At 37.2% G+C, this 22,719-nt stretch overlaps 1 protein-coding gene across 6 annotated transcripts in view; it reads left to right on the top strand.

Moving 5' to 3' along the window:
* Positions 1-1,265: 1,265 nt before the first annotated feature.
* MAP3K9 (mitogen-activated protein kinase kinase kinase 9) overlaps positions 1,266-22,719 on the top strand; it is a 105,052-nt gene continuing 83,598 nt past the window's right edge. For 2 of the 6 annotated variants that reach the window (XM_074290135.1, XM_074290138.1), the window contains exons 1-2: positions 1,266-2,147; positions 11,781-12,194. In XM_074290135.1, the coding sequence (XP_074146236.1) occupies positions 1,733-2,147; positions 11,781-12,194 (829 nt within the window). In that variant the 5' untranslated portion in view covers positions 1,266-1,732. The remainder of the gene's footprint in view (positions 2,148-11,780; positions 12,195-22,719) is intronic. The other 4 variants (XM_074290137.1, XM_074290136.1, XM_074290134.1 and 1 more) reach the window with 3 other exon arrangements.

A 22,719-nucleotide genomic window follows, 5' to 3' on the forward strand; every position in this document is an offset into this window, starting at 1 on the left:
TGGAATAATTGTTTTATAAGAAATGATCAGCAGGACGATTTCAGAAAGGCCTAGAGAGACTTATGTAAACTGATGCTAAGTGAAATGAGTAGAACCAAGAGAACATGGAATACAGCAACAACAAGATTATGTAATGATCAACTCTGAAGCATTTAGCTTTTTTCTACAAGGAAATGATTTAGGCTAATTTCAGTACACTCATGATGGAGAGAGCCATCTATATACAGAAAGAAGACTATGGGGGCTGAATGTAGATCGCAACATAGTATTTTCAACTTTTTTGTTGTTTGCTTTTTTTTTTCTTTTTTCATCTGATTTTTCTTGTACAGAATGATAAATGTGGAAATATGTTTAGAAGAATTGCGCATATTTAACCTATATTGGATTACTTACTGTCTAGGGGAGGGTGATGAAGGAAAGGAGGGAGAAAAATTTGGAACACAAGGTTTTGCAAGGGTGAATGTTGAAAACTTTTTTTGCATGTATTTTGAAAATAAAAAGCTATTATTAAAAATTAAAAACAAAAAAACCCAGAAACCTACCTATCAAGCTCCAAGGGCTGGTCTGCAAATGGAAAACAGAGAGATAAGAAAATGGACAAATGTAGATTAGTTTTAACTTTATTAGAGAGAAAAAGTTGAAGGTCTGAAGTGAGAATGAAATCAATCTAAATATGAAGGGAGAGTCTCCCAAGGTGGAATGGAGAAGGCTCTTTAGGTGAAGTTCAGAAAAGGTTCCGATTCAATTCCTTGCAAACAAAGAAACTGCTCTTTCCTTCAGCTTTCTAACTAAATCTGAATGGAGGGTGGATTATTACCTATCAGAACACACCCGTCTGTCTTAGCCTGTCCAATGAAATTTACGTTCTCTTCACTTGAGGAGAACTGTACGTTCACGGTTAATCGACAGGTGCTTCTCACCAATGGTTGAATCTGACACCGGCCAATGGGCTTAGGGGGAAGGGTTGATCCATGGGTTTGAGAATGAGAAACCAGAAGGGGGGGGAGGGCGGAGACTCTCCTGCGGAGGAGGCGTGCTTTTCATTAGGGATGGAGAGTAGATGGGGGGGAGCAGTTGAGGGGCGGGTAGCAGGGGGAAAGGATATTTCCAATCAGAACTAGTATAACCTGTGGACCCAGGGTCTCTGTGGCCAATGGGAAGGGAAGCTGGCAGAAACCGGGCGTTGGAGGTGGGGCCGTAGTCCCCGCCCGCTCCCCGGTCCTCCATCCCCGCCCCAGTTAGTCCGCAGGGTTGGGCGGGGCGGAGTGGGTGTCAGGTGGTCCTGGGCGTGCAGCCTGGGCTAGGAAGACAGGACGAAAGGGGTGGGGAGGGGAGTAGAGAAGGGAGGACCGACGAGCCGGGAGCGGCTCTGGGCAGCAGAGCTGGCAGCGCTGGCTTCATGACCGGGTTCTCTCCCACCCTGTACCCCTCCCACCCCACCGCCCCTGTGTGGTGGAGGTAAAACAGGAGGAGGAGGAAGAAGAAGAGGTGGAAGAGGGAAGCGGGGGATCCGGCCCGGCCCCTGTGCTACAGTAAGGGCTCTTTGGGCCGGGACATCTCGAGGGGTTCTCCCTCCACACCCCCTACCTCGGCCCCCAGTCCTGCCCTATTCCGCCACTTTCCATCCTACCTGCAGCCGCCGCTGCCTTCGGGGGAGGGGTCCCCCAGCTTCCGCGGAGCCGCATGAACAATAGGCAGCGGCGGCTCCTGCGCTCCATGGATCTCCCGCTCCATGGATCCCTCCCGCGCGCTTCTCGGCTGCCTGGCGAGCGCTGCTGCCGCCGCCCCGCCCGGGGAGGATGGAGCCGGGGCCGGGGGCGAGGAGGAGGAGGAAGAGGAAGAAGAGGAGGGGGCGGCGGTGGCCGTGGCAGTAGCGGAGGAGCTGGGCTCCGAGCCACCACTGCCCTTCTGGACCGCGGTGTTCGACTACGAGGCTGCGGGCGAGGACGAGCTGACCCTGCGGCTGGGCGATGTGGTGGAAGTGCTGTCCAAGGACTCGCAGGTGTCCGGCGACGAGGGCTGGTGGACTGGGCAGCTGAACCAGCGGGTGGGCATCTTCCCCAGCAACTACGTGACCCCTCGGAGCGCCTTCTCCAGCCGCTGCCAGCCCGGCGGGGAAGACCCCAGCTGCTACCCAGCCATCCACTGTAAGGGCAAGGCGGGACAGCAGTAAAAAGACTGGAGGGTTGGAGGTGCCGCGGTGGACGCGAGGGGCCTGGCCCTAGTGGGTGGGTTGGGGCAGGAAGGTTGCTGGGGGTGGGGGTGGGTTACCCCTGGGAAAGCGGCCAGCCTGGCGGTGCGCGCTTGCGCCGGGTGCAGGGGCTTGGGAGTGCCATAGATAAGATCCTTGGTGCGCAGGCCGATCCTAGTATCTCAGGCTTTGGGCCTTCTCAGTTTTGATGGGACTACCACCTACTGTGACTTACCCCCCCTCCCCCCCAAAGTCAAGTCCTAGTTAGGGGAGCCCTTCACTGTACTGTGTAAGTGGCTAATAAGCTCATAAGTCCGACGTAGGTGTTTAAAGCAACCTTAGGGTTCTTTACTATACCACTCCTTTTACTCCATGAAAAAATGACTTGCCTAAGGTCACACAGCTACTAATAGAGCCGGTGCTCTTTTCATGACTTCAATATTGTGTGGATCTTAGTCATCAGATCCACTAACCTCCTCTTCTCCTCCACCCTGCATAGGCATTTGCTGTAAGGAAGATTGGGGAGTCCGAGGCAGGGTTGAGTTGAAAAGTTCATTGAATCCCAGGTTTCTTCAAAGCTGAAACATCTGTGAAATATTGTATAGTTTTTTTTTTTTTTTTTTTTTTTTTTTTTTTGACTCATCTCTACAGCAAGGAAGCTGTATTTTCAGGGCCTCACTGGTGAATGATGTCCCAAGAAGTGATGAGTTGGGAAAATGTATCTCAATTTCAAAGTTCTTTGCCTGAATTCCAGTTCTTTAACTCACCTGCTGTTTGTTGTTGTTTTTTAATCTTCGTTTTAAAGAACTTTTAGAAATATTTCTTGCTCTCTCTGCCTACAGTAGTACTTGTTTTTTAAAACAAGTTTTTCTTATGACAAATCACGATCAATAGTTGTCCATAGTATTCTTTCACTGTCCTGAATTTTCAGTCATCCTCAGTCCTTTGCCCACATCTGATAACTCCTTGGACCTAAATTACCACTGGAATCTCAGCCGATGCTAGTCATTTTTAAAAGAGAGAAGGCAAAAATTACAAGATTAAAAAAAAAATCTGAAATGTTCTTTGGATTCCTTGACTTTCTTTTATTTTCTTTTATTTTTTTTTTTTGGAAAAGGCCATGAGAGCGCCTAGGTTCAAATACTACCTCTGGTACTTTTTTTTTTTTTTGTTTTTTTCCTGAGGCAGTTGGGATTAAGTGACTTGCCCAGGGTCACAGAGCTAAGAAGTATTAAGTGTCTGAGGTGGGATTTGAATTCAGGTCCTCCTGACTTGCAAGGGCCAGACTTCAGGGCTGGTACTATATCCATTTCACCATCTACCTGCCGCTACCTCTCTTTCTTAGTGTCTTGATGGTTTTAAAGTCACCTGATCTTCTGGACTATCACTTTCCTTATTTGTAAAGAAAAAGGTACCTTTTGAAGGTGTTTTCAAGTTATAAACCTAGGATACCAAGTATTGAATATTTTTACTTCTTATTAACATTTACAACATATTTCATATCCCAGTTGACCTTTAGAATAAAAGGAAAACACAGGTTCTTAGCAAGAATGTTGTTATCAGTACTTAAATGTTCAGTGTTTAACTTAATCTTTATTGTGAAACTACTCTCTTGGCTTTTGGTTTTGTAACTTATTTCCACAAAAGTAGTTTATAATTTGGAACTATATGTATACTTCTAACCTATGTCATGGTGGAAATTTAGAACAAAACCAGAAATCGTTTATTCTTTTCTTCTTTTTGCCCTCAATTTGGGATCTCCAAAAGTTTTAACCTCCTTTCATTGCTTCTTTGAAATTAGAACTACATATAGCTTCATCTTGATCTTTATAATTTTTGGACCTGAAAAGAACTCTTGTGAATGATGTCCAAGTATTAAGTCCATTGGGCTAAAAGCCTGCTAGGAGCTGCCTGCTCTCAGATGTATTTCATGGCAAACTTGGTGATATGGCAGAGAAAGAAGTGAATGAGCATGTTGGATGACGCTGGTCATTTTAATGACTAAGTTAAATCAGAGAATGATGTTTTCTGCTCCTGAAATCTTTGGTCATTAGTAGGGGGTCTGCTTAAAATTAAGATAGAGAGAACTCAGGGCACAATGAACCTTACTCAAAGCAGATTCTTAATAAATGTTTATCTAATCGAGTTGCATCTAAATTCTTGGTAAAAGTATGTTGAATTGAGAATTTAGTTGATACTAAAAAGTTCATTTTTCTTCATTGTCTTCCATTCCATGGCTTCTGAAATATGTTTTATGGTCTGCACTGGATAGATATGAAGATAAAAATGATCCTGAGTTCTATGAACAGGTATATTGCCATTGTCCCATTTTAGGAGTTTTTCCTCCACTAAAGACAGAAGAGACAAATTGGGGTCTTACAAGATTCCCTCAGGATAAAACTGATTGAGCTTCAGTAGTGAAGAAGAACCAGAAAATAGAGTGATCCTTATATTATTCACAAAGCTGGGAAGAATTGACTTTGTTCAATGGACCTTGAGGAATGTTACTGGAATAAATACCTTTTGGAGACTGAGAAATACCTTTTGGAGACTGAGGTCATATAGTTCTAGACAAAATTCTTGTGAATTCTTTCCTTTGGTCCTTATTATGTTTCTGGAGATTGCCAGCAAATGGGCCTTTTGAACTTTAGAAGTTATCAGTCCTACAAGCTATCTAGGTGCTCATTTTATATTATATAGAAAATAAAAATGGACATCTATGTCACCAGAGACCTGGGGTGGGATAAAATTACTAATAATTCTTTCCTTGGACTACCTATTCAGACCCTCAGAATTTTTTCTGGATAGGTGTACATTTGTAATTGAACTTTAAAAACTTTATATGTAAAGTCTTAAAGAACTTGAGGACTATACATTTTAGTTTTGAATGTTGGTGTTTTAAAATAAAATTTTCTCATCATCAAATTCCATTCAAATATGGATGACAAGAATTCCCCAAATTTTGTTTGATTAGAAAATTCAATTCAACAAACATCCGTTCAACACTTACTTTGTACAAAAGCACTGTGCTAATTCTGGGAGCTACAAAAACCCTCCCCCCCAACAGTTTTTGCCTTCTATTTGACTAGAAGATTCTGTATAAGTAAGAGTAAATACAAAATATACATAAAGTAATATAAGTAATTTCAAGGATAGAGTGCTAGTGACCAGAAAGATGAGGAAAGGTTGTGTGTGGCAACTAAATTGTTCTTTGATCAAATGTAGAGGTTGTGAGAGGCTGAAGTGAGGAGGAAGGGCAATCTGGCCTTGGGGGCTACTTAGGCAAATGTGCCAAGGGAAAAGATGAAATATGTATAGAAAATGTACATATGTACATATCATGCATAGGAAATGGCTGGCTAGAGGGCAGTTTGATTGAAACCAAGTCTGGAGAGGGGAATAATATGAAACAATACTTGAGAAGTACTTAGGAGTCAAAATGTGTAGGACTTTGAGTGCTAGGCTAAGGAAATTTTTTTTTCAGAAACAATAGAGAGACACTGGATTTTTGAGTGGGGAAGTGACATGATCAAATCTGAATTGTAAGATTATTTAGTAGAAGTGTGAAGATGGTTTAGAAAAAGAAGATACTAGAAGTAGAAAGATCTAGGAGGGCTGTTTTGAATAATTAAGTTATTGATAATATCATCTTACAATATTATTTCACTTTTAACTTTGTAGAGTACACCCGTATCTATTACTTTATATACAGTAGAGTAAGTTTTCATTTTATTTGTAGTCAACCTAAGTAATACAGTTTGGTTCCCAGTTGGTTTGACATATATAACCCAGAGGTTTTCGTAATGATTAAAAAAAAAAAAAATCAGTTGTTTAAATTGTTTTATTTAGTTCTCTAGTCCAGTGGACTAAATTTTTTTTCTGATAAGAAATGTTTTTCTTTTTCTTTCAAATAGAGCATACATTCAGTGTATTTACAAATGTAAACTTTCATTATTATATGAGTAGAAAACAAAAAGGAGGTTTCAATGTACTTTAGATTTTAATTATGAGCATCCTTAAGTATTTCTTTGTAGAATGAGCACATTCTGGGGAATCTGCAGCTCACTAGCTCTAAGCATGCTAAAATGTGTTTGTATTATTACACATGATCTGGAGAGTGGGGAACATAACCCAATCCCAGAATGAAATAAATATGGTTTTTATTTTACTTTTTATTTTTATTTTTTAATTTATTTTATTTCAGTTTACTGAGCTGCAGCTTGTGTTGAAAATTTTATGACTTAATTCCTGTTTAAAACCAGCACTAAAATTTTATAAGAACAGAGAAGAAAAGTTAATTTTGCAGAATAATAAGCCATAATCCCCAAGAAAAAAAATATCAGTGAAGTGTCTTCTCAGAAAAGTCATTTTTCATTGTTACTATTTTTCATATTCTCTTATTCAACCTGGTCATCAATCTCAAAGTTAACACAGAATGCATGTAATGTTTCCATAAAATATGAAACAAGAAACTAAATTTTTTGTAACCAAAGAGGTCTTTACTGTATTTTTCCATGTAGTCTTCTTTTTCTTCCTCTGAATGATGGAACTTGAGGAGCTGTTCCTTCAGCACCCACAGCAGCATCTGCACAATTGATATTGATAAAATTCTGCCTTTTTGAATATCAATCAATTAACAAGCATTTATTAAATGTCTGCTGTGTAACAGACATCATTCTGTGTTCTGGGGATACAAATGCAAAAACTGAAATAATTTATAACAGAAGGAATTTATATTCTATTGAGGAGAAAATGTGTGTGTGTGTGTGTATGTATATATGTGCATGCATTTCAGTGTACTTAAATAATATAAACAGTAAATAGAAATGATTAAAATTCAAGGTTACTACTAGCTAAAAAGATTACCTAAGTATTGAAGGAAAAGAGGTATCTACCAGGTGGAGATGAGGACAAAAATCATTCCACGCATAGTGTATATAGCCAGTGCAAAGGTATAAATATGAAAGATAGAATATTTTGAGAAAAAAAAGAAAGCCAGGTAGCTGGATTTCAGTGGTATAGAGAATAATGTACAATGAGACTGGCAAGATAGATTGAGACTAGGCTATGAAGGGCTTTCAAAGCCTTTATATTTTATCTTACAGGAGGAGCCATTGGAGCTGATTGAGCAAGGTGGATGAAGATCTGTGCTTAAGGAAAATACTTTAGCTAGAGTGTATAGGATGGGCTGGAATGGAGAGAAACTTGAGGTTGTTACAATCATCTAAGTGAGTGGTGATAAGATAATAATAGTATGAGTAGACAGGAGAGGTCAGATTCTGGTTTTAGAAATGGCATAATTTGGCAATTAATTAGATGTATGAAGTGAGGGAGAGTGACAAAAGATAATTCCATTATTACAAGCCTACGGGACTTAGAGAATGTTTGGAAGAGGGGAAAGTTTGGGGGAAATGACTTTAATTTTGGACATATTTGATTTATAGTGCAGAGATTGGCAACTTACAACTGGAGAGCCTGTCTTCAAACTAAGAATAGTTTTTATATTTTTAAATGCAAAAAGGAGGCCTACTGTAGTTTGAAGACACTTGTTTTGTTTTTTCTGGGATATAAAGTTTGAAATGTGTAATAGACAGTTAATTATGGAGAGCTGAAGCTCAGATGAGAGATTGGGACAGGATATATAGAACCCCATGACTGAATTAGGAGGGAATAAATGGACTGCATTTTTTCAGTAAAGGCCAGTTGAAGTTAGTCAACTGAGTCTCAGTCAGCTAAGATTAAGAAATGGTCAATAGGTTTCGTTTCTTTTTCTTTTTTAAATAAGGTTAAAACTTTTAAGCATTTGCTTTCTTTTGGACAAGGCTCACCATCTTTGTTAAATGCAGAAAAGTCACCTAACTTTATTTTAAGAGTGGTTTCTGCATAAACTGCCAATCATATAACAAAATTGAGCTGAAAGGAAGGCAATGTTAAGACATGAAAGCTACACCTTAAACAAGGGAGAATGACTTATAGAGTCTTTGAAAATCATCAGTATTTAGAACAAAAGAGAAGGTGATTACACATTTTAATGGCCTTACAGACACACTATTTAGAAAGGAATAATGTCTGTGTATAAGCCATCTGCCAATAATTTTGAGGTAGGAATAATTCTGATTTTTATCTCTAAATTTTTGATTTCAAGAGATTTTATATCGGGTCTTTGTTTTTATTTTTATGTCTCAATTTATTTATTGGTTTTTCTCCAAGAATTGAGTTCGCTAATTTTCTAATATTGAAAAGCCTATAGGATGACTAATAAGATCATAGATTTAGAACTGAACCATAAAATAACCAATCTAATTCACCTGTTGTATTTTCAAGGAAATTGAAGTTAAGAAATGTTAAATGACTGCCATAACTTCACAGGGTGTTAAGTGTCAGAGTTAGTACTTGATCCCAAATTTTCTGATTCTAAATACAATGTTCTTTTCATTATTCTCACAGTATTTTATAAATTGTAAAGCATGATGGAAAAGTGAAATATTATTATTTTTCAATCCTTGACTTTCTGTGTGTTGCACAGCAAATTTCACCCTAGATTCTCTTATATGAGTTTTATTATGCCAGTATTTTATTTAAAAATATTTTAGCGCTAACAGGCTTGCTATAGAGAAGATAATGATAATTTTAGTAGTGATGATTTTAACAATATATATGTATATGTATGCATTTGCTTATATGTATGTAAGCAAAGTATTTTATATACTTTAATTGAACCTCACAACAATGTAGACATGATTCTCATTTTACTGATAAGAAATCTCTCAGCCTGAGAGATTTAGTGATTTACTTATGGTTACACATTTAGGAGGTTTCAGAAGTAGGAAGAAATCAGGTTTTCCTGACTATCCATTATGCCTTGCTCCCGATTGATCCTCTCAACAACCCTGTGAGGTGGATACTATTGTTACCCCTAATTTATAAATGAGGAGAGATGGGTATATTACCTAGGACCACTGAGCTAGAAATTACTTAAGGTATATTTGAATTAAATTTTTTTCCTGACTCCTGACTCCAAATCTTATGTTGGATCCTAGAGGCATAGTTCCCTCCAGTTCTAAATCTATAATCTCATTAATTATCTTGGCTACCTCAAAATTAACAAATATAATTCTGCAAGGGCAAACAGTAAGTCAGGACTTCTTATAATTAAGTAGAAGGTCCTTTGTGTTACCCAGTTCTTTGCAGTGATTCTCTTAGACATGAATGCTGTGTAATAAGTGTAAGAATATGCATTAAGGTTTTAGTTAGCCTCCTGCAACTACCAGCTTTGTAAGACCATTGCTTTGCAGCAGTTTGGCAAATAGCCACATCAGCCACTCACTAAGAGAGAAGAACTGCCTAAGCAGCAGTAGAGCAAGGAAATTATGCTGATTCTATTCATTTGTCCGCAGCAAACATGAGCTAGGTTTTAAAAGCCATTAGTGACTCTTAGGCTTCATGTGTGTGTATTAATATAAATGAATGTGTATATTTATGTATATATATGTATGTATATTGTATATATACACATATACAGAGAGAGCAAGTGAGCACTGCTTTACAAAGACTTGTATAAAGTGAGCCTCAAATAAAAATAAAGTATGTAGTCCCTTTCTCCTTGCCTTCCCCTCTTAAAATCTCTGGCTTCTTCAAGACATTGCTCAGGTGCCATCTTCCTTGTTTTTTAAACATTACATTGCTAGAAATGTATTATCATTGCCATAATTGTCATCATCATCATCACCATCTTCCTCTTCCTCCTTCATCTCTCCCTCCTCTTCCTCATCATTGTTCTCTTCTAGCTAGTTGTTCTGTTAACCATTCATCTTGATTAGATTAAGGAATGATTTTCTTTTTCATGGGAATCCCCTTGCTCTTGATAAGCAGGGGGTATCAGATGTTAATTTACATAGCAAAATCAAAAGATAGTTTTGCTCTGAAAGAAGGAACTTACATTGTGGTTGAGAAATTACAAGGAGATATTTCTTAACTGCACTTTTCCTGTGCCTGGATTGCCCTCCCTCCTCTCTTCTTAGAATAGGTTGGTTTCCTTATATGGTCTTCTCAAGTACAATTTCTAAGAAGTTTTCTCTGATTCTTTCCCTCTTCACATACTTATTTATATGTGCATGTTGTTTCCTTTTATCGAATGTAAACTCCTCAAGAGTAAAGATTGTTTTGCTTTTACTTTTATATCCCTAGTGCCTACAAAATTCTTGTTGATTTATTGATTTGAAATTCAACATGTCTTAAAAACCATGTAGTGGATAGAGAGCTTGCCTTGGATCTTAGGTTCAATTCTGCTTCTGACATATATTGCCTATGCATCTCTGGCCAAGTCATTTGACCTTTTAGTGATAGAGTCAATTTTTTCCTCATTTAAATATTTTTTCCCAACTACATGTAAAGAAAGTTAATTTTTTTTTAATTTTGAGTTCCACATTTTTTCCCTTCTTCACTCCTTCTCCCTGAGAGAGTAAACAATTTGATATAATTTATACATGTTGTAATCATGCAAAACATTTCCATATTAGTTGTTATGAAGACAGACAAAAAATCCACAAAAACTGAAAGTACATGAAAAATACTATGTTTTTGATCTTCAACCTAACATCTAAACCTCTTTCTAATATGGTTCCTCCTTATCTTTTTAGGTATATTGCACATTATTTTTATTGATACACTTTATATTTCAGCAAAAGTGACCTACATGCTGTTCCCCAAATTCAGCATTACATTTCTCCACCTTTGTTTCTTTGCACAGCCTGGCACTGATTTCTGAAGAGTACTCTCTCCTTTTCCCTCTTAGAATCCCTAACTTCTTCAAGGCATAGCTCATACACCATCTCTTATAGAAACCCTTTCCTGAATCACTCAACAGTTAGTGCTTTCTCTCTCCTAAAATTATTATACAGTACCATTTACATGGAGTATCCCTGCCTTTCCCTTTTCCCCTCTCTAGAAAATAATCTATTTAAGGGCAGGACTTTCTTTTATTAATTTGTTTTTCTGTCCCTCGATTTTAGTAAAATATGTTCCAAGTGATTAGTAAAGGTTGTTAGCTTTTATTGAATTTAAGCTTTCTTCTTGCTCCTCCCCACTTCTTACCCCAATTTGTCTTGTTTGAAGCCTGAGTGCATCCTTTATGTGTAATTACTATGTTTTTTTTTTTTTTTTTAAAGATCTCACTTTGAGGATAGCAGCCTATATGGCAGTCAACAACTTTAGTTCATGATCTCAACTCTGCACAACCATTATAAGTCATCCTATATGAAGCTTTTGTGTCATGGCATCAGAAGGAAATTGTGTTTTTAAAGGAGAATCAGTGTAGAAATGTGGTTCTTGTGAAGTCTAGGGCTAAATTAAATAGATAGCACTAGTAATACAGATTATTGCTGGTCTACCGTTTCTTGTGTTAAATTTTAGAATTTGTTATTATTGTTTCTCTTTATAGATCTTACTGAAATCGCTAATAACAATAAAAATCTCCATATGAGATTTCCATGATTAAGATCAGTGGTCTATCTATAAATTGATGATTAAATGATTTACTTCAGAATGATTTTGACTTAATGCCTCTGTCTCTTCTCTTCTCCTTGCCCAGTATTAGAGATTGACTTTGCAGAGCTGACCCTGGAGGAGATCATTGGCATTGGGGGTTTTGGAAAGGTGTATCGAGCTTTTTGGGCTGGAGAAGAAGTTGCCGTGAAAGCTGCTCGCCATGACCCTGATGAGGACATCAGTCAGACAATAGAGAACGTTCGTCAGGAAGCCAAACTTTTTGCCATGCTAAAGCACCCTAATATCATTGCTCTGAGGGGGGTGTGCCTGAAAGAACCCAATCTCTGTTTGATTATGGAATTTGCCCGTGGAGGGTCCTTAAATCGAGTGTTATCGGGAAAGAGGATCCCTCCTGACATATTGGTGAACTGGGCTGTACAGATTGCGAGGGGGATGAACTACCTGCATGATGAAGCTATAGTCCCCATCATCCATCGGGATCTCAAATCCAGCAACAGTGAGTCTGGTGGAAGAGTGGGGGGAAGGAAGTTCATGGAGCCAAATGGTAGCCATGTCTATAATGGATTCTGAGTGTATTTGTGATGAAATTACACACAGAAAGCAGCCTATCTGAGTGGATGTGGGGGGATTTGGGTACCAGGGAAGAATAGAGCACATATGGAAATGGAACAAATACTATGCATCATTGGCATTTGATAGTTATGTCATATTATGCTTATGGTGTTATCAAATTCTCTTTGCTAGATTTCTTTTTCTGTGGACCATTATTTAAAAAAGACATTTGTGAATTTGTTTACATACTTCTCAATAGGAAGTAGGCACATTATCTAAACTACCCAGAGTATTTTGCACATAATAGGCATTTATTAAATGCTTGTTAAATGAATTCATTCTTGTTTGCTTGTAATTTTAAGGGAATTGTCCAATAATGCATACTTGGGCAATTTTAGGTACCCTACAGATATTATGCATTCTCATAACTGATAATCCATAGGTAACTTTGTAAGGCATTCTGAATTCATACATTGAAATAGTAAAATGTGTGTTAATTTTGACTTAAATGATGACTTGCATGTAGTTGCTATTAAACTTTTGATGAGATTCTAAAACATGTCACCCTTGCCCTTCGGTTCTGGCTAGGATGAATTCAAAGACTGGGAATACCCTTCTGTTGGAGTGTGTGCTCTTTCTTTTCAAATTCATTTATATATAAAACACATTCCTCAAAACAATACTGTGAAGTAGATATCTCCATATTGAATCTGTGGGCTCATTATATCATAGATTTAGAATTGGAAGGGACCATGGAAGACATCTAGTTCAACCTTCTGTTTCATGGTTGAGGAATTTCAACCAAAAGGGTTTCGCTTCAAAGAGATTTGAAGTAAGATGGAACCAAAATTTTTCTGATTCTGATTCTAATTCATCACTTTACCCATGCAATGCAGAGGAAAAGACTATGGTGTGTGGCATACTTACTTTTCTTTTCCTACAATATAAGAAATATGAAAAATAGTGAAATTAGAGGATGAAATAAAAATTTAATTAATTTGCAATAAAAGCAGTTTTTTTCCTGTTCTGTCAGGATGCCAATGGTTTATTTACACTTGTCTGAAGTTACCTGAGAAATTACATTTTTTTTTTTTCAGATTTTTGGGAGATCAATTGAAAAATACCATAGAGACTTTTCTACAAAGTCCTTGTTTTCAGATGAGACTATGGGAGAGATTCCTGTTTGATATATATAAAGTTATCAATGTTATTTGTGGTTGCAGAATTAGGTTTTAAAAAATTTACTTTCTTTTTTGTCCTTATCTTGGGGAAAGATGTTGAAGAAGTCCTCTTACCTCCCTGTCCTCAGTTGCTCCATTTAAAAGGTCAGATAGTAATATGTGCCTCCCAAGGGGACTTTAATAATTAAGAATTTGCCTGTTGGAGGTTTTAAGATTTTTGGAATTAAGGCACAATTTGAAGCTATAAATAAATATAAGATATAATTATTATGAGATTTATGCTTAGGAACCTAGGGTATTGTAAAGATGAAATCATCCTGTGAGTGGTTCTGTTCTTGGGCAACTGTGAGAATCTTGCTATTTTTCTTTCAGCCAGGCGACTTCTCACTCTTAGAGTTAAAATTTCCCCTTTGTCCTTTGAGTGCCCCACGAATCTGAGAAATGCCATTTGAGAAACATTAAGCTTCACAAAAATTGGACTGCAGTGTAATACAATAGTGGTCAGAAATTCAGGGCATTCTTGATAAGTCCTGCTGAACTGATTTTTAAAAAGATGTCACAGGGGCAGCTAGATGGCATAGTGGTTAGAGCACCAGCCCTGAAGTCAGGAGGACCTGAGTTCAAATTTGACCTCAGACACAATACACCTCCTAGCTGTGTGACCTTGGGTAACTCTCCTAACCCCAATTGTCTCAGTGGGGGGAAAAGATGTCACTTAGGTTTTTGAAGATTTCATTTAATTTTATTTGTCTTACTGATCACTAATGTCAAGGTCCGTAAGACTCCACTGTCAAGGTTGATGTTGGCAGTCAAGAGTTTGCTCTTTGCAGACTTAAGGGAATTGATTTCTTTTTTCAGTTTTGTTGGATGCTGAGATTTGCCAGGCTCTGAGAGTCAATGTCTTCCAACTGCTGGAATGATTAGGGATTAATTACGTGTTTTGGGAAGTAGAGAAAATTATTGATAACTATGTATACACTGTGCAGATTTACTAAAAGACAAGGCTTTTTCTTCTGTTTCCTTTAGCAGTATCATTAAAAAAGAAACAAAACCAACTTTTTGTTATTTGCTAATAGTACAATGTGCTTTGTATTTACTATTTTGCAACTATAGGATATCTTAATTTAGTCTTTGAGAAGCATAAAAGTTCAGAAAAATGAGTGGGAATTAGAATCCATAGTCTTGGGCTCAGGCGAATTTTTTAATAGTATATGCATCCCACTGCTATTCTGTTTTTACCTTTATCTATGGAATTACCTATTATAAGTCTCATAATGATTGTTTTTTAAAGTCTAGGTCCATTGTCATTGGCTCTTATATCACTGTGTCAACCCAATTAATACTGACAAAACAACTATGTGTTTCTTAGCTGTACTAAGGAAATACTGAAATATGGTTTTGTGGTTGAAAAACTTTTTCTCTTAGTCATTATAGGTGTTAGTGAATATAGACATGGAGGTAATGGTAGTAGTAGTAATATTTCTAATACTTAGTAATGTTGCATATTTTTATAGTGCATTAGAGTTTACAACATGCTTTCTTTACAAAATCCCTTTTAAGGAGGTATTCTGAGATATATGTGTACATATGTATATATGTATATGTGTACACATACACACACACACACACACACACACACACACACTATAGACCACTTGGGACAGAAATAGGAAATCGATAAGCAAAGTTAAGAAAGCAGATTATAATTGCAACATGAAGGCATGATTGTATTGAGAATGGCAGAACTTTAGTTATCCAGACCAGAGTTAGAGTTCTTTTTTCTCTTGCAAAAAGCATAGCATCTAATAATTAATTGCATTGCTTGAATGATGGTTTCATCCTTCAAAAGATATGAGAACCAATTAGAAGGAAATTCTATTCTGGATCTGATTCTTATTAAAGTGAAACTGATCACTGGGATGGAAATGGTAAGAGCCATTCAGGGAAGTGATAATTATTCCATCCTAGGATCTGTAATCCTAGGATGTAGTAGTAGAAGTAGGAGTAGAAGAGAAAAGTTGGACATTCTCAAAGGTGCACCTTTGATCCGGGGGACAACCTTTTTAGGATGGAGAGGATCCTGTCACCTAAGATTCTATAGGATAATAAGAGTCTGAGAGGGAAAAGAAGTTCTTTAGACTGAAATTTTGAAAATTAAAATAGGTGTTTACTTTCAAATACTAGGAGTTTACAATCTAATTAGGGCTTTGTGCCAGGCACAAAGATAAGTGCTAGAAAATGCAAATACAAGAGTTGCCCTCTGGGAACTTATCATCTAATGGGGAAAGACTAGAGTAAAAGAGAAAAGTAGAGGGGATGGGGTGAAGGAGGAAGAAAGTAATTTCCTACCCAGGTAGGAGCATGATGAAGCAAGTTTCCAAAATGAGGAATAGAACTTAAAGACATAACTAGTGTATGGACTTCCAGGGTGAAATTGCTATGCATGGAGGAAATGATCTGAAAAGTCAGGAGTAGAACTTGAAGAGGAAAGTAGATTTGTTTGAAATTCAGCACTCTGGAAAAGAACCAACTAACCAGAGGAAGGGGCATCAGGGGTAAGCCATTATTTAACTAGGAGGTCATATTATTCATAATATTCTAGGAGTTGTTTTGCTCAGAACTATGCAGCTAGTTATCTAAACTAGTGATGATAGTGGAAGTCAAGTCTTCTGGACTCCAGGGAAACTACTTTATCCATTGTACCACCTAGATACTCTAGCTCAAGAGCTCTTAACCTGGGAATCTTGAAATTATTCTTTGTAATCCTATGTATTTTATTTTATGCATTTATAGCATTTTTTTCTGGAAGGAAAATTTATTTTTATTTCATTTTTATAATAGCATTTTATTTTTTCAAATTTATGCAAAAATAGTTTTCAGCATTCATCTTTGTAAAACTTTGTGTTCCAAAATGTTCTCCTTCTTTCTCCCCAAGACAGCAAGAAATCTGATATAGGTTAAACACATGTAATTCCTCTAAACATATCTCCATATTTGTTATGTTATAGCATTATTTTGAGAAGGGTTTCATAGACTTCCCCAAACTAATGATCTATGAGATAGAAATGACTCAGAACCCCTGTCCTTAAGCCAGGTCTAAATCTCAATTATAGTTAGATGCTCTGCATAGAACAGGGGTTCATAACCCAGGATCTGTGAACTAATTTCTTTTATAATCCTATGTATCTCATTTTTTACACTTAAAAATATTATTCTGAAAAAAGGAACTGTGGCTTCATTATGTGCACCAAAGAAATCCATGGCACCAAAAAAAGATTGAGAACCCAACTTTAGTGGACTTAGGTGAGTATGTGGTCTGGATTAGACTTGATTTATGGAAAAGGAATATGGGCTATTTTGTATCTCATTGTTGTAGATTCTCTGTTTTTGCCTCATTGATTTTTTTTTTATCCTTCCAACTGCTGATTGAACCATCATGAGTTTCTGTTTTTTTTTTTTTTTGTTTGTTTGTTTTTAACAATAGCTTTTTATTTTCCAAAATACATGTAAAGATAGTTTTGAACATTCACCCTTGCAAAATCTTGTGTTCCAAATTTTCCTCTTTTCCCCCTTCTGTTCTTTCCCCCTCCCCAGACAGCAGGTAATCCAATATAGGTTAAACATGTGTAATTTTTCTAAACATATTTCTACATTTATCATACTGCACAAGAAAAAAAAATCAAATCAAAAAGGGAAAACAATGAGAAAGAAAAAAATAAGCAATCAAACATTTATTGTTGCTTTTAATTAACAAGAGTTTTGGGCATGTTGGCTTTATCAGAAGCTTGGTCACAGCTGACTGGCTACCTTAATCTTTGGCTGACAGTTTTGCTATTATTCTCCCAGATGTTCAGGATATCCTAACTGGAGCTCAGTAAGCAACAAAATGGACCAAGCATTGAGCCAGAGACTGAATGTTTCTTCATCTGTAAAAGGGGAATAATAATACTTTTATTTCTTACTTCCTAGAGTTTTTTTTATTATTATCAAATGAGATAATAAAGTGCTTTGTAAACCCTGAAGTACTATATAAGCACAAAATTATTGTTGCCAGCATCTCTGCTTACTCTCCACTTACTCCACCAATGGAATCCTTAAATGTTTTTTTTTTCTTTAGAAAAAGAATTAGTCCAAGACTCCAAGTGATGCTGGCTTTAAAGGTTGCTGTTAAGTGGCCCTAGACTCAAAAGTTGGAGGGATGTAGAGATGGGGAGTCAAGATAATTGTTAATTAATGCTTCCAAATCTTGGCATTTGTTCTTCTAAGCCTTTCCTGTTTTGACCACTCAGAGAAATAGTGATCTAGGACATCTTTCTTTTTTTCTATCACTCAAAGTATTTTCCAGTCATTAATTTTATGGCCCACTATATTCTTATTGGCTAGTTCAGAATCTGGTTTTTAGATTGAAATTAACTAACTCGTAATGTTAGTGGATTCCTCCTTTTTGCTCTGAGTTTTCTGACTATACCAGGGATTCTTAACTTTTCATGTACCAGAACCCTGTGTGGGTCTGATGTGAAGCTCAGACTCTTTCTCAGAATGATAATCTATTTTTCTTTCTCTTTTTTTCTCTCTCCCTCCTTCCCTCCTTTCTTCTTTCCCTCTCTTCTCCCTCCCTTCCTTTCTTCTTTCATCTTTCAAAACAACTGATTTTCTTTGTAATCTTATATATTTTATTGTAGGTGGAAGGAAGGAATGAAGGAAAGAAGGAAGGAAGGAAAGCAGGCATTTTTTTAAAAGAGTAAAGGATGTCACTTCTAGGTCCTGTAACTTTATTTCTTGCAGTTATCCTTCCATTCCTCTTTAGAGATAATCTCTATTGCTTTCTAACTGTGGGACTGCTTTAAGTCTCAGTTTTTTCTCAAAAAATGGGAGTGATAGTACGGTAAACTTGAAGTGTTATGTAGATGTATTTAACTTTGCTGGTGTGGCTGGCTACTCTATCCATCAATTAATATTTAACTCCTCTATAGCCTAATAAATAGGTGGTCTTTGAGAACCATTGGGACCACAAAATTCTTCATCTTGTGCTATAGTGCTGAGCATCTCTCAGTTTAGCTAAGCTAGTCCTCAGGAAATAGACATACAATCAGAGGCCAGCTCTAACATCTAACTTGCTAGAGTAAATTGTTAAATTTTCAATCTGGAAAGTCTGTTTATTGATTATATAAACTTAAGAGAATAAAGGAGGAAATATTAAACATGTAATGTAGTACTAGTGTGTCTGAGGCTAGATTTGAATTCAGAAAGATGAATCTTCCTAATTCTAGGGCCTAGCATTCTAGCCATTGCACCCCCCAGACACTCTTCTATCTTACTTACTAATTGTGTAATCTTGGGCAAGTGACAGCCTCTCTGAGCCATGTTTTCATAATCAATAAATCAGTCATCAATATTTAAAATTTATTAAACACCTGCTATATACTAGACACTGTGCTCTGGAGATTAAAAAAAAAAAAAAAGAAACAAGAGACAGTCTCTGCCCCCAAGTTGCTTACAATCTAATGGAGGAGACAACAAACAAACATATGTACAAACGAACTATATGTGGGATAAATAGGAAATAATTAACAGAGGGAAGGTACGATTAAGAGAGGTTGGGAAAGGCTTCCTTTAAAAGATGGAATTCTAGCACTTAAAGGAAGCCAGGGTAAAGATGAAAAGGAAGAAGTATCAAGCTTGGGGGACAGTGAGAGAAAATGCTGTAGTTAAGAAACAGGGTGTCTTGTTCATGGAACAGGCAGGAGGCCATTGTCACTTAATGGAAAAATATTTGGCTGGAAGTAGCAAATGGCAAAGACTTTAGATTAGAAATGGAAGTTATTTACTTCAACCCCTGAAGCTTGAATTTCCCAAAGAAATGGTCATGTGTAAAAAAGCAGCATTGAAGTAGTGATCTTGAAGGACCTTTCTAATTCTGTCATTCTGTGATTTACTGTGTAAAGGGACTTTGGAGACAGGAAACGGTACAGGGTGGGGGATGGACCAGGGATGGGATCTGGAAGGATTTGATTCCCTTTCAAATCTGGGGCAGCTGTTGGTACAGACCTTACTTCTGGACTCTGAATCAGCCAGACTTGAGTTTGAAAATTGCCTGAGTCATTTAATAGCTGTCTGCTGGGCAAGTCATTTAACTTCTTAGTCTCCATTTTTTCATCTGTAAAATGGGATAAAAACAACCTTTATCTTACTGGGTTGCTGTGAGGTTCAAATAAGATAACATGTAAAATATTTTGCAAACATTTTTGCTTATATGTAACTACTAAACTGCTATTATTTACCATATGGCTGAATCTGTGTGATAAGCTAGAATATCAGTAGTACATATCAGGGATACTTATAGTTTATGATGAGAACAGGGATTCTTGCTGCAGGTAGAGTTGATCCTGTGAACCAGCATGAAAAGGTTTAATAAAGACAATAGATAAAGAGAGGACAAAGATTCTCCCTTCCCCCACCTGTGTTCCACAAGTGACAGATGGTTGCTGTATAAAGAGAAGGCACTCCCCATCAACCTAATAATGATGGGTTTTCCTGTGAAATTGAAGGACTAGCACTCATCCTTTAAAGAGCCTGTATTTATTATAATGTTGTTTATTTATTCCCCTTTTGTCCTTAGGGCCAACCAGGAGACTATCTAATTCTAGGAAATGGTGGTGCAGCTGCTTTATCTAATTCCACCATATACCTCTTTTGTCTTTTAACCTTATTTAAATAAGGGCTTTTAGATATGATGGAATGATGGAATAGACATTCATTTGGAGTCAAAGGAATTGTGTTCAGTCCCCAGTAATACCCTTTACTTACCTAAGGAACCTCTCTGACCCTCACTTTCCTCACCTGCATCAATGACTAAGCATTTATTAAGCATCTATTATGTGCTAGGCACTTACAATATAAAGACAAAAATGAAAGTTACTATTCCCAAAGAATTTACACTCTATGAGAGAAAACATATACTTATCAGTAAATATAAATCACTGCAAGCTGATTTTGATGGGGAAGACACTAGTAAATCAGGAAAATCTTCAAAATAGCAGGTGGCACAACAAACTAGAGATTTTAAAAGGGAATATCTTCAAGACATGGGGACTGTCAGTACAAGAATGTGGAAGTGGGAAATGGCGTGGGTGAAGAGCTACTTTGACTTGACTATAGAGTGTATGAAGTGGAGCAACTTTTAATAAGGTTGGAAAGATAGATGGGGCCAGTTTGTGAAGGGTTTTAAATATCAATCAGAGTTTTTAGAGGTAATAGGGAGCCATTGGAACTTACTGAGTAAGGAAATGGCAGGTTCAGGCTTTAGGAAATCCTTGACAACTACGTGAGAGTTTGATTAAGAGAAGAGAGACTAAGCAGGGCAGCTTACCACAATAGTCCAGGTGAGGAGTGAGGAAGGTCTGAATGAGATTGGTAGCTGTGTGATCAGAGATAAGGGGACTGATGATAGATATATTGTGGAGGCAGAAACAATAAGATCTGCATCTGATTGGATATATGGTGCAAATAGAAGTGAGAATGCTGCCAAGGTTGCCTTTTCTTGTATTCTTTAAGGCTAGTTTCTTGGTCAGTATAGTTTCAACAGCATTGGGTTTCAAAGTTATTTTGTTCTATTTGCAAAATTGTGTTCCTGGTTCTGACTTTACCGCATATTTCTTATTTGTTTTATCATAGTAATATTCTATTTACCTTCATGTAACACAGTTTATTTAGCCATTCTCCAGTTGATGGACATTTCTTTAAATGTTTTGGTATATGTGGGGCTTTTTTTGTCATTGATCCTTTAGGGTATATGTGGAGTGTATGTAGTATAGGTTGGTCAGTGTGTTTGTGTGTATATGGATTTCACTAGCAGTGAAATCTCTGGATTGAAAGATATGGACATATCATCACTTCCTTCAGATAATTCCAAAATACTTTCCAAAATGGTCAGACTACTTCACAGTTCCATCAATTGGATCAATGGGCCAATTTTTCTACAACCCTTCCAGAACTGGTTATTCTCATTGTTACCATTTTACTGGATGTAAGGCAAAACTTCAGTACTTTCTAAACATTCATTTCGCTTATTGTTAGTGATTTAAGGACAATCTTTCATATGCTTCTTAATAGCTTATAATTCTTATTTTGAGACACCTTTGCTCCTTTCTATTCTTTGGTTCTTTATTTACTGGAGAATGGATTTTCCCATTAACATTGCATGCTTTTGCTTAGCATCCTCCGCTCTCCTCTCCCCTCCCCCCACCCCCCAGATAGCCCACCCAGTTCTGTCTCTCATGTCCTCAGAACTAATCAGATGGGAAAGCTGATCTATTTTATGGCTCCACTGGACTCTCATTCAACTGACAATTAAAATGCTTTTGCTTCAAGAAGAGGGTAATATATTTCTTCCCCTCCTCCCTTCACCTCTGATGCTGAGGTCAGAGAGAAAATGTATGATATATGGTTTTATCTTCCTTGCTTCTTTCCACTCCTACCCCCTGTCCTTCTAGCCCAAGGCATATTTTGATTGCAGATTTTTTTTTCTGTAATGTAGAATTTTGAGGGTGAGTAGCTCAGTCTTTATGGGATTTTAAAGCTTTTGACTTTCTTATAGAAGAGAGACTAGAAGTATTGATTGTCAGTAAGTAGAGAATGCTGCTGCTTTGTCAACATTTCCTTCTCACTTGTCTCAGTACCCTCATTTCTTGCATATTCCCTAGTATAGGTTTTCCATCCCATCTAGGCTAATCTGCTTGAGCCTTGTAAATAATTTTTATTATTTAGTTGTTTCAGCCATGGCTATCTGATTTTTTCTTGGAAAAGATACTGGAGTTTGTCCTTTTCTTCTCCAGCTCATTTTACAGATGAGGAAACTGAGCTAAACATATTAAGTGACTTGTCCAGGGTCATACATCTAGGAATTATGAGGCCAAATTTGAATTAAGATCTTCCAGACTCAGTATCCAGCACTCTATCCAATGTACCACCCAGCTGCCCTTGTAGATAACAGGCACTTCATAAATATTGTACTTATTCTTTCTTTTTCCCCCGAGGGAGTATAGTAGGGTGGCTGCATACTGGCTGCAGATTCTACGTCTGTGTGACCATGGACAAACAACTTCATTCTCCCATCAGTTTTCTCAAATTTTAAGTCATAAATGAGTTGTTAGTTTGCTTTGGTGGAAAGAGTTTCCAAACCAGGATTTCTCTACATTGGTGAAATCATAGGTATGGAACATCCTCTCTTCTTCTGCTCCTATGTATTATATACATATATTTACATATTATAGATAAAGTAATTATATA

This window comes from Sminthopsis crassicaudata, chromosome 2 (genome assembly GCF_048593235.1).
Source record: "Sminthopsis crassicaudata isolate SCR6 chromosome 2, ASM4859323v1, whole genome shotgun sequence".
Lineage (NCBI taxonomy): Eukaryota > Metazoa > Chordata > Mammalia > Dasyuromorphia > Dasyuridae > Sminthopsis > Sminthopsis crassicaudata.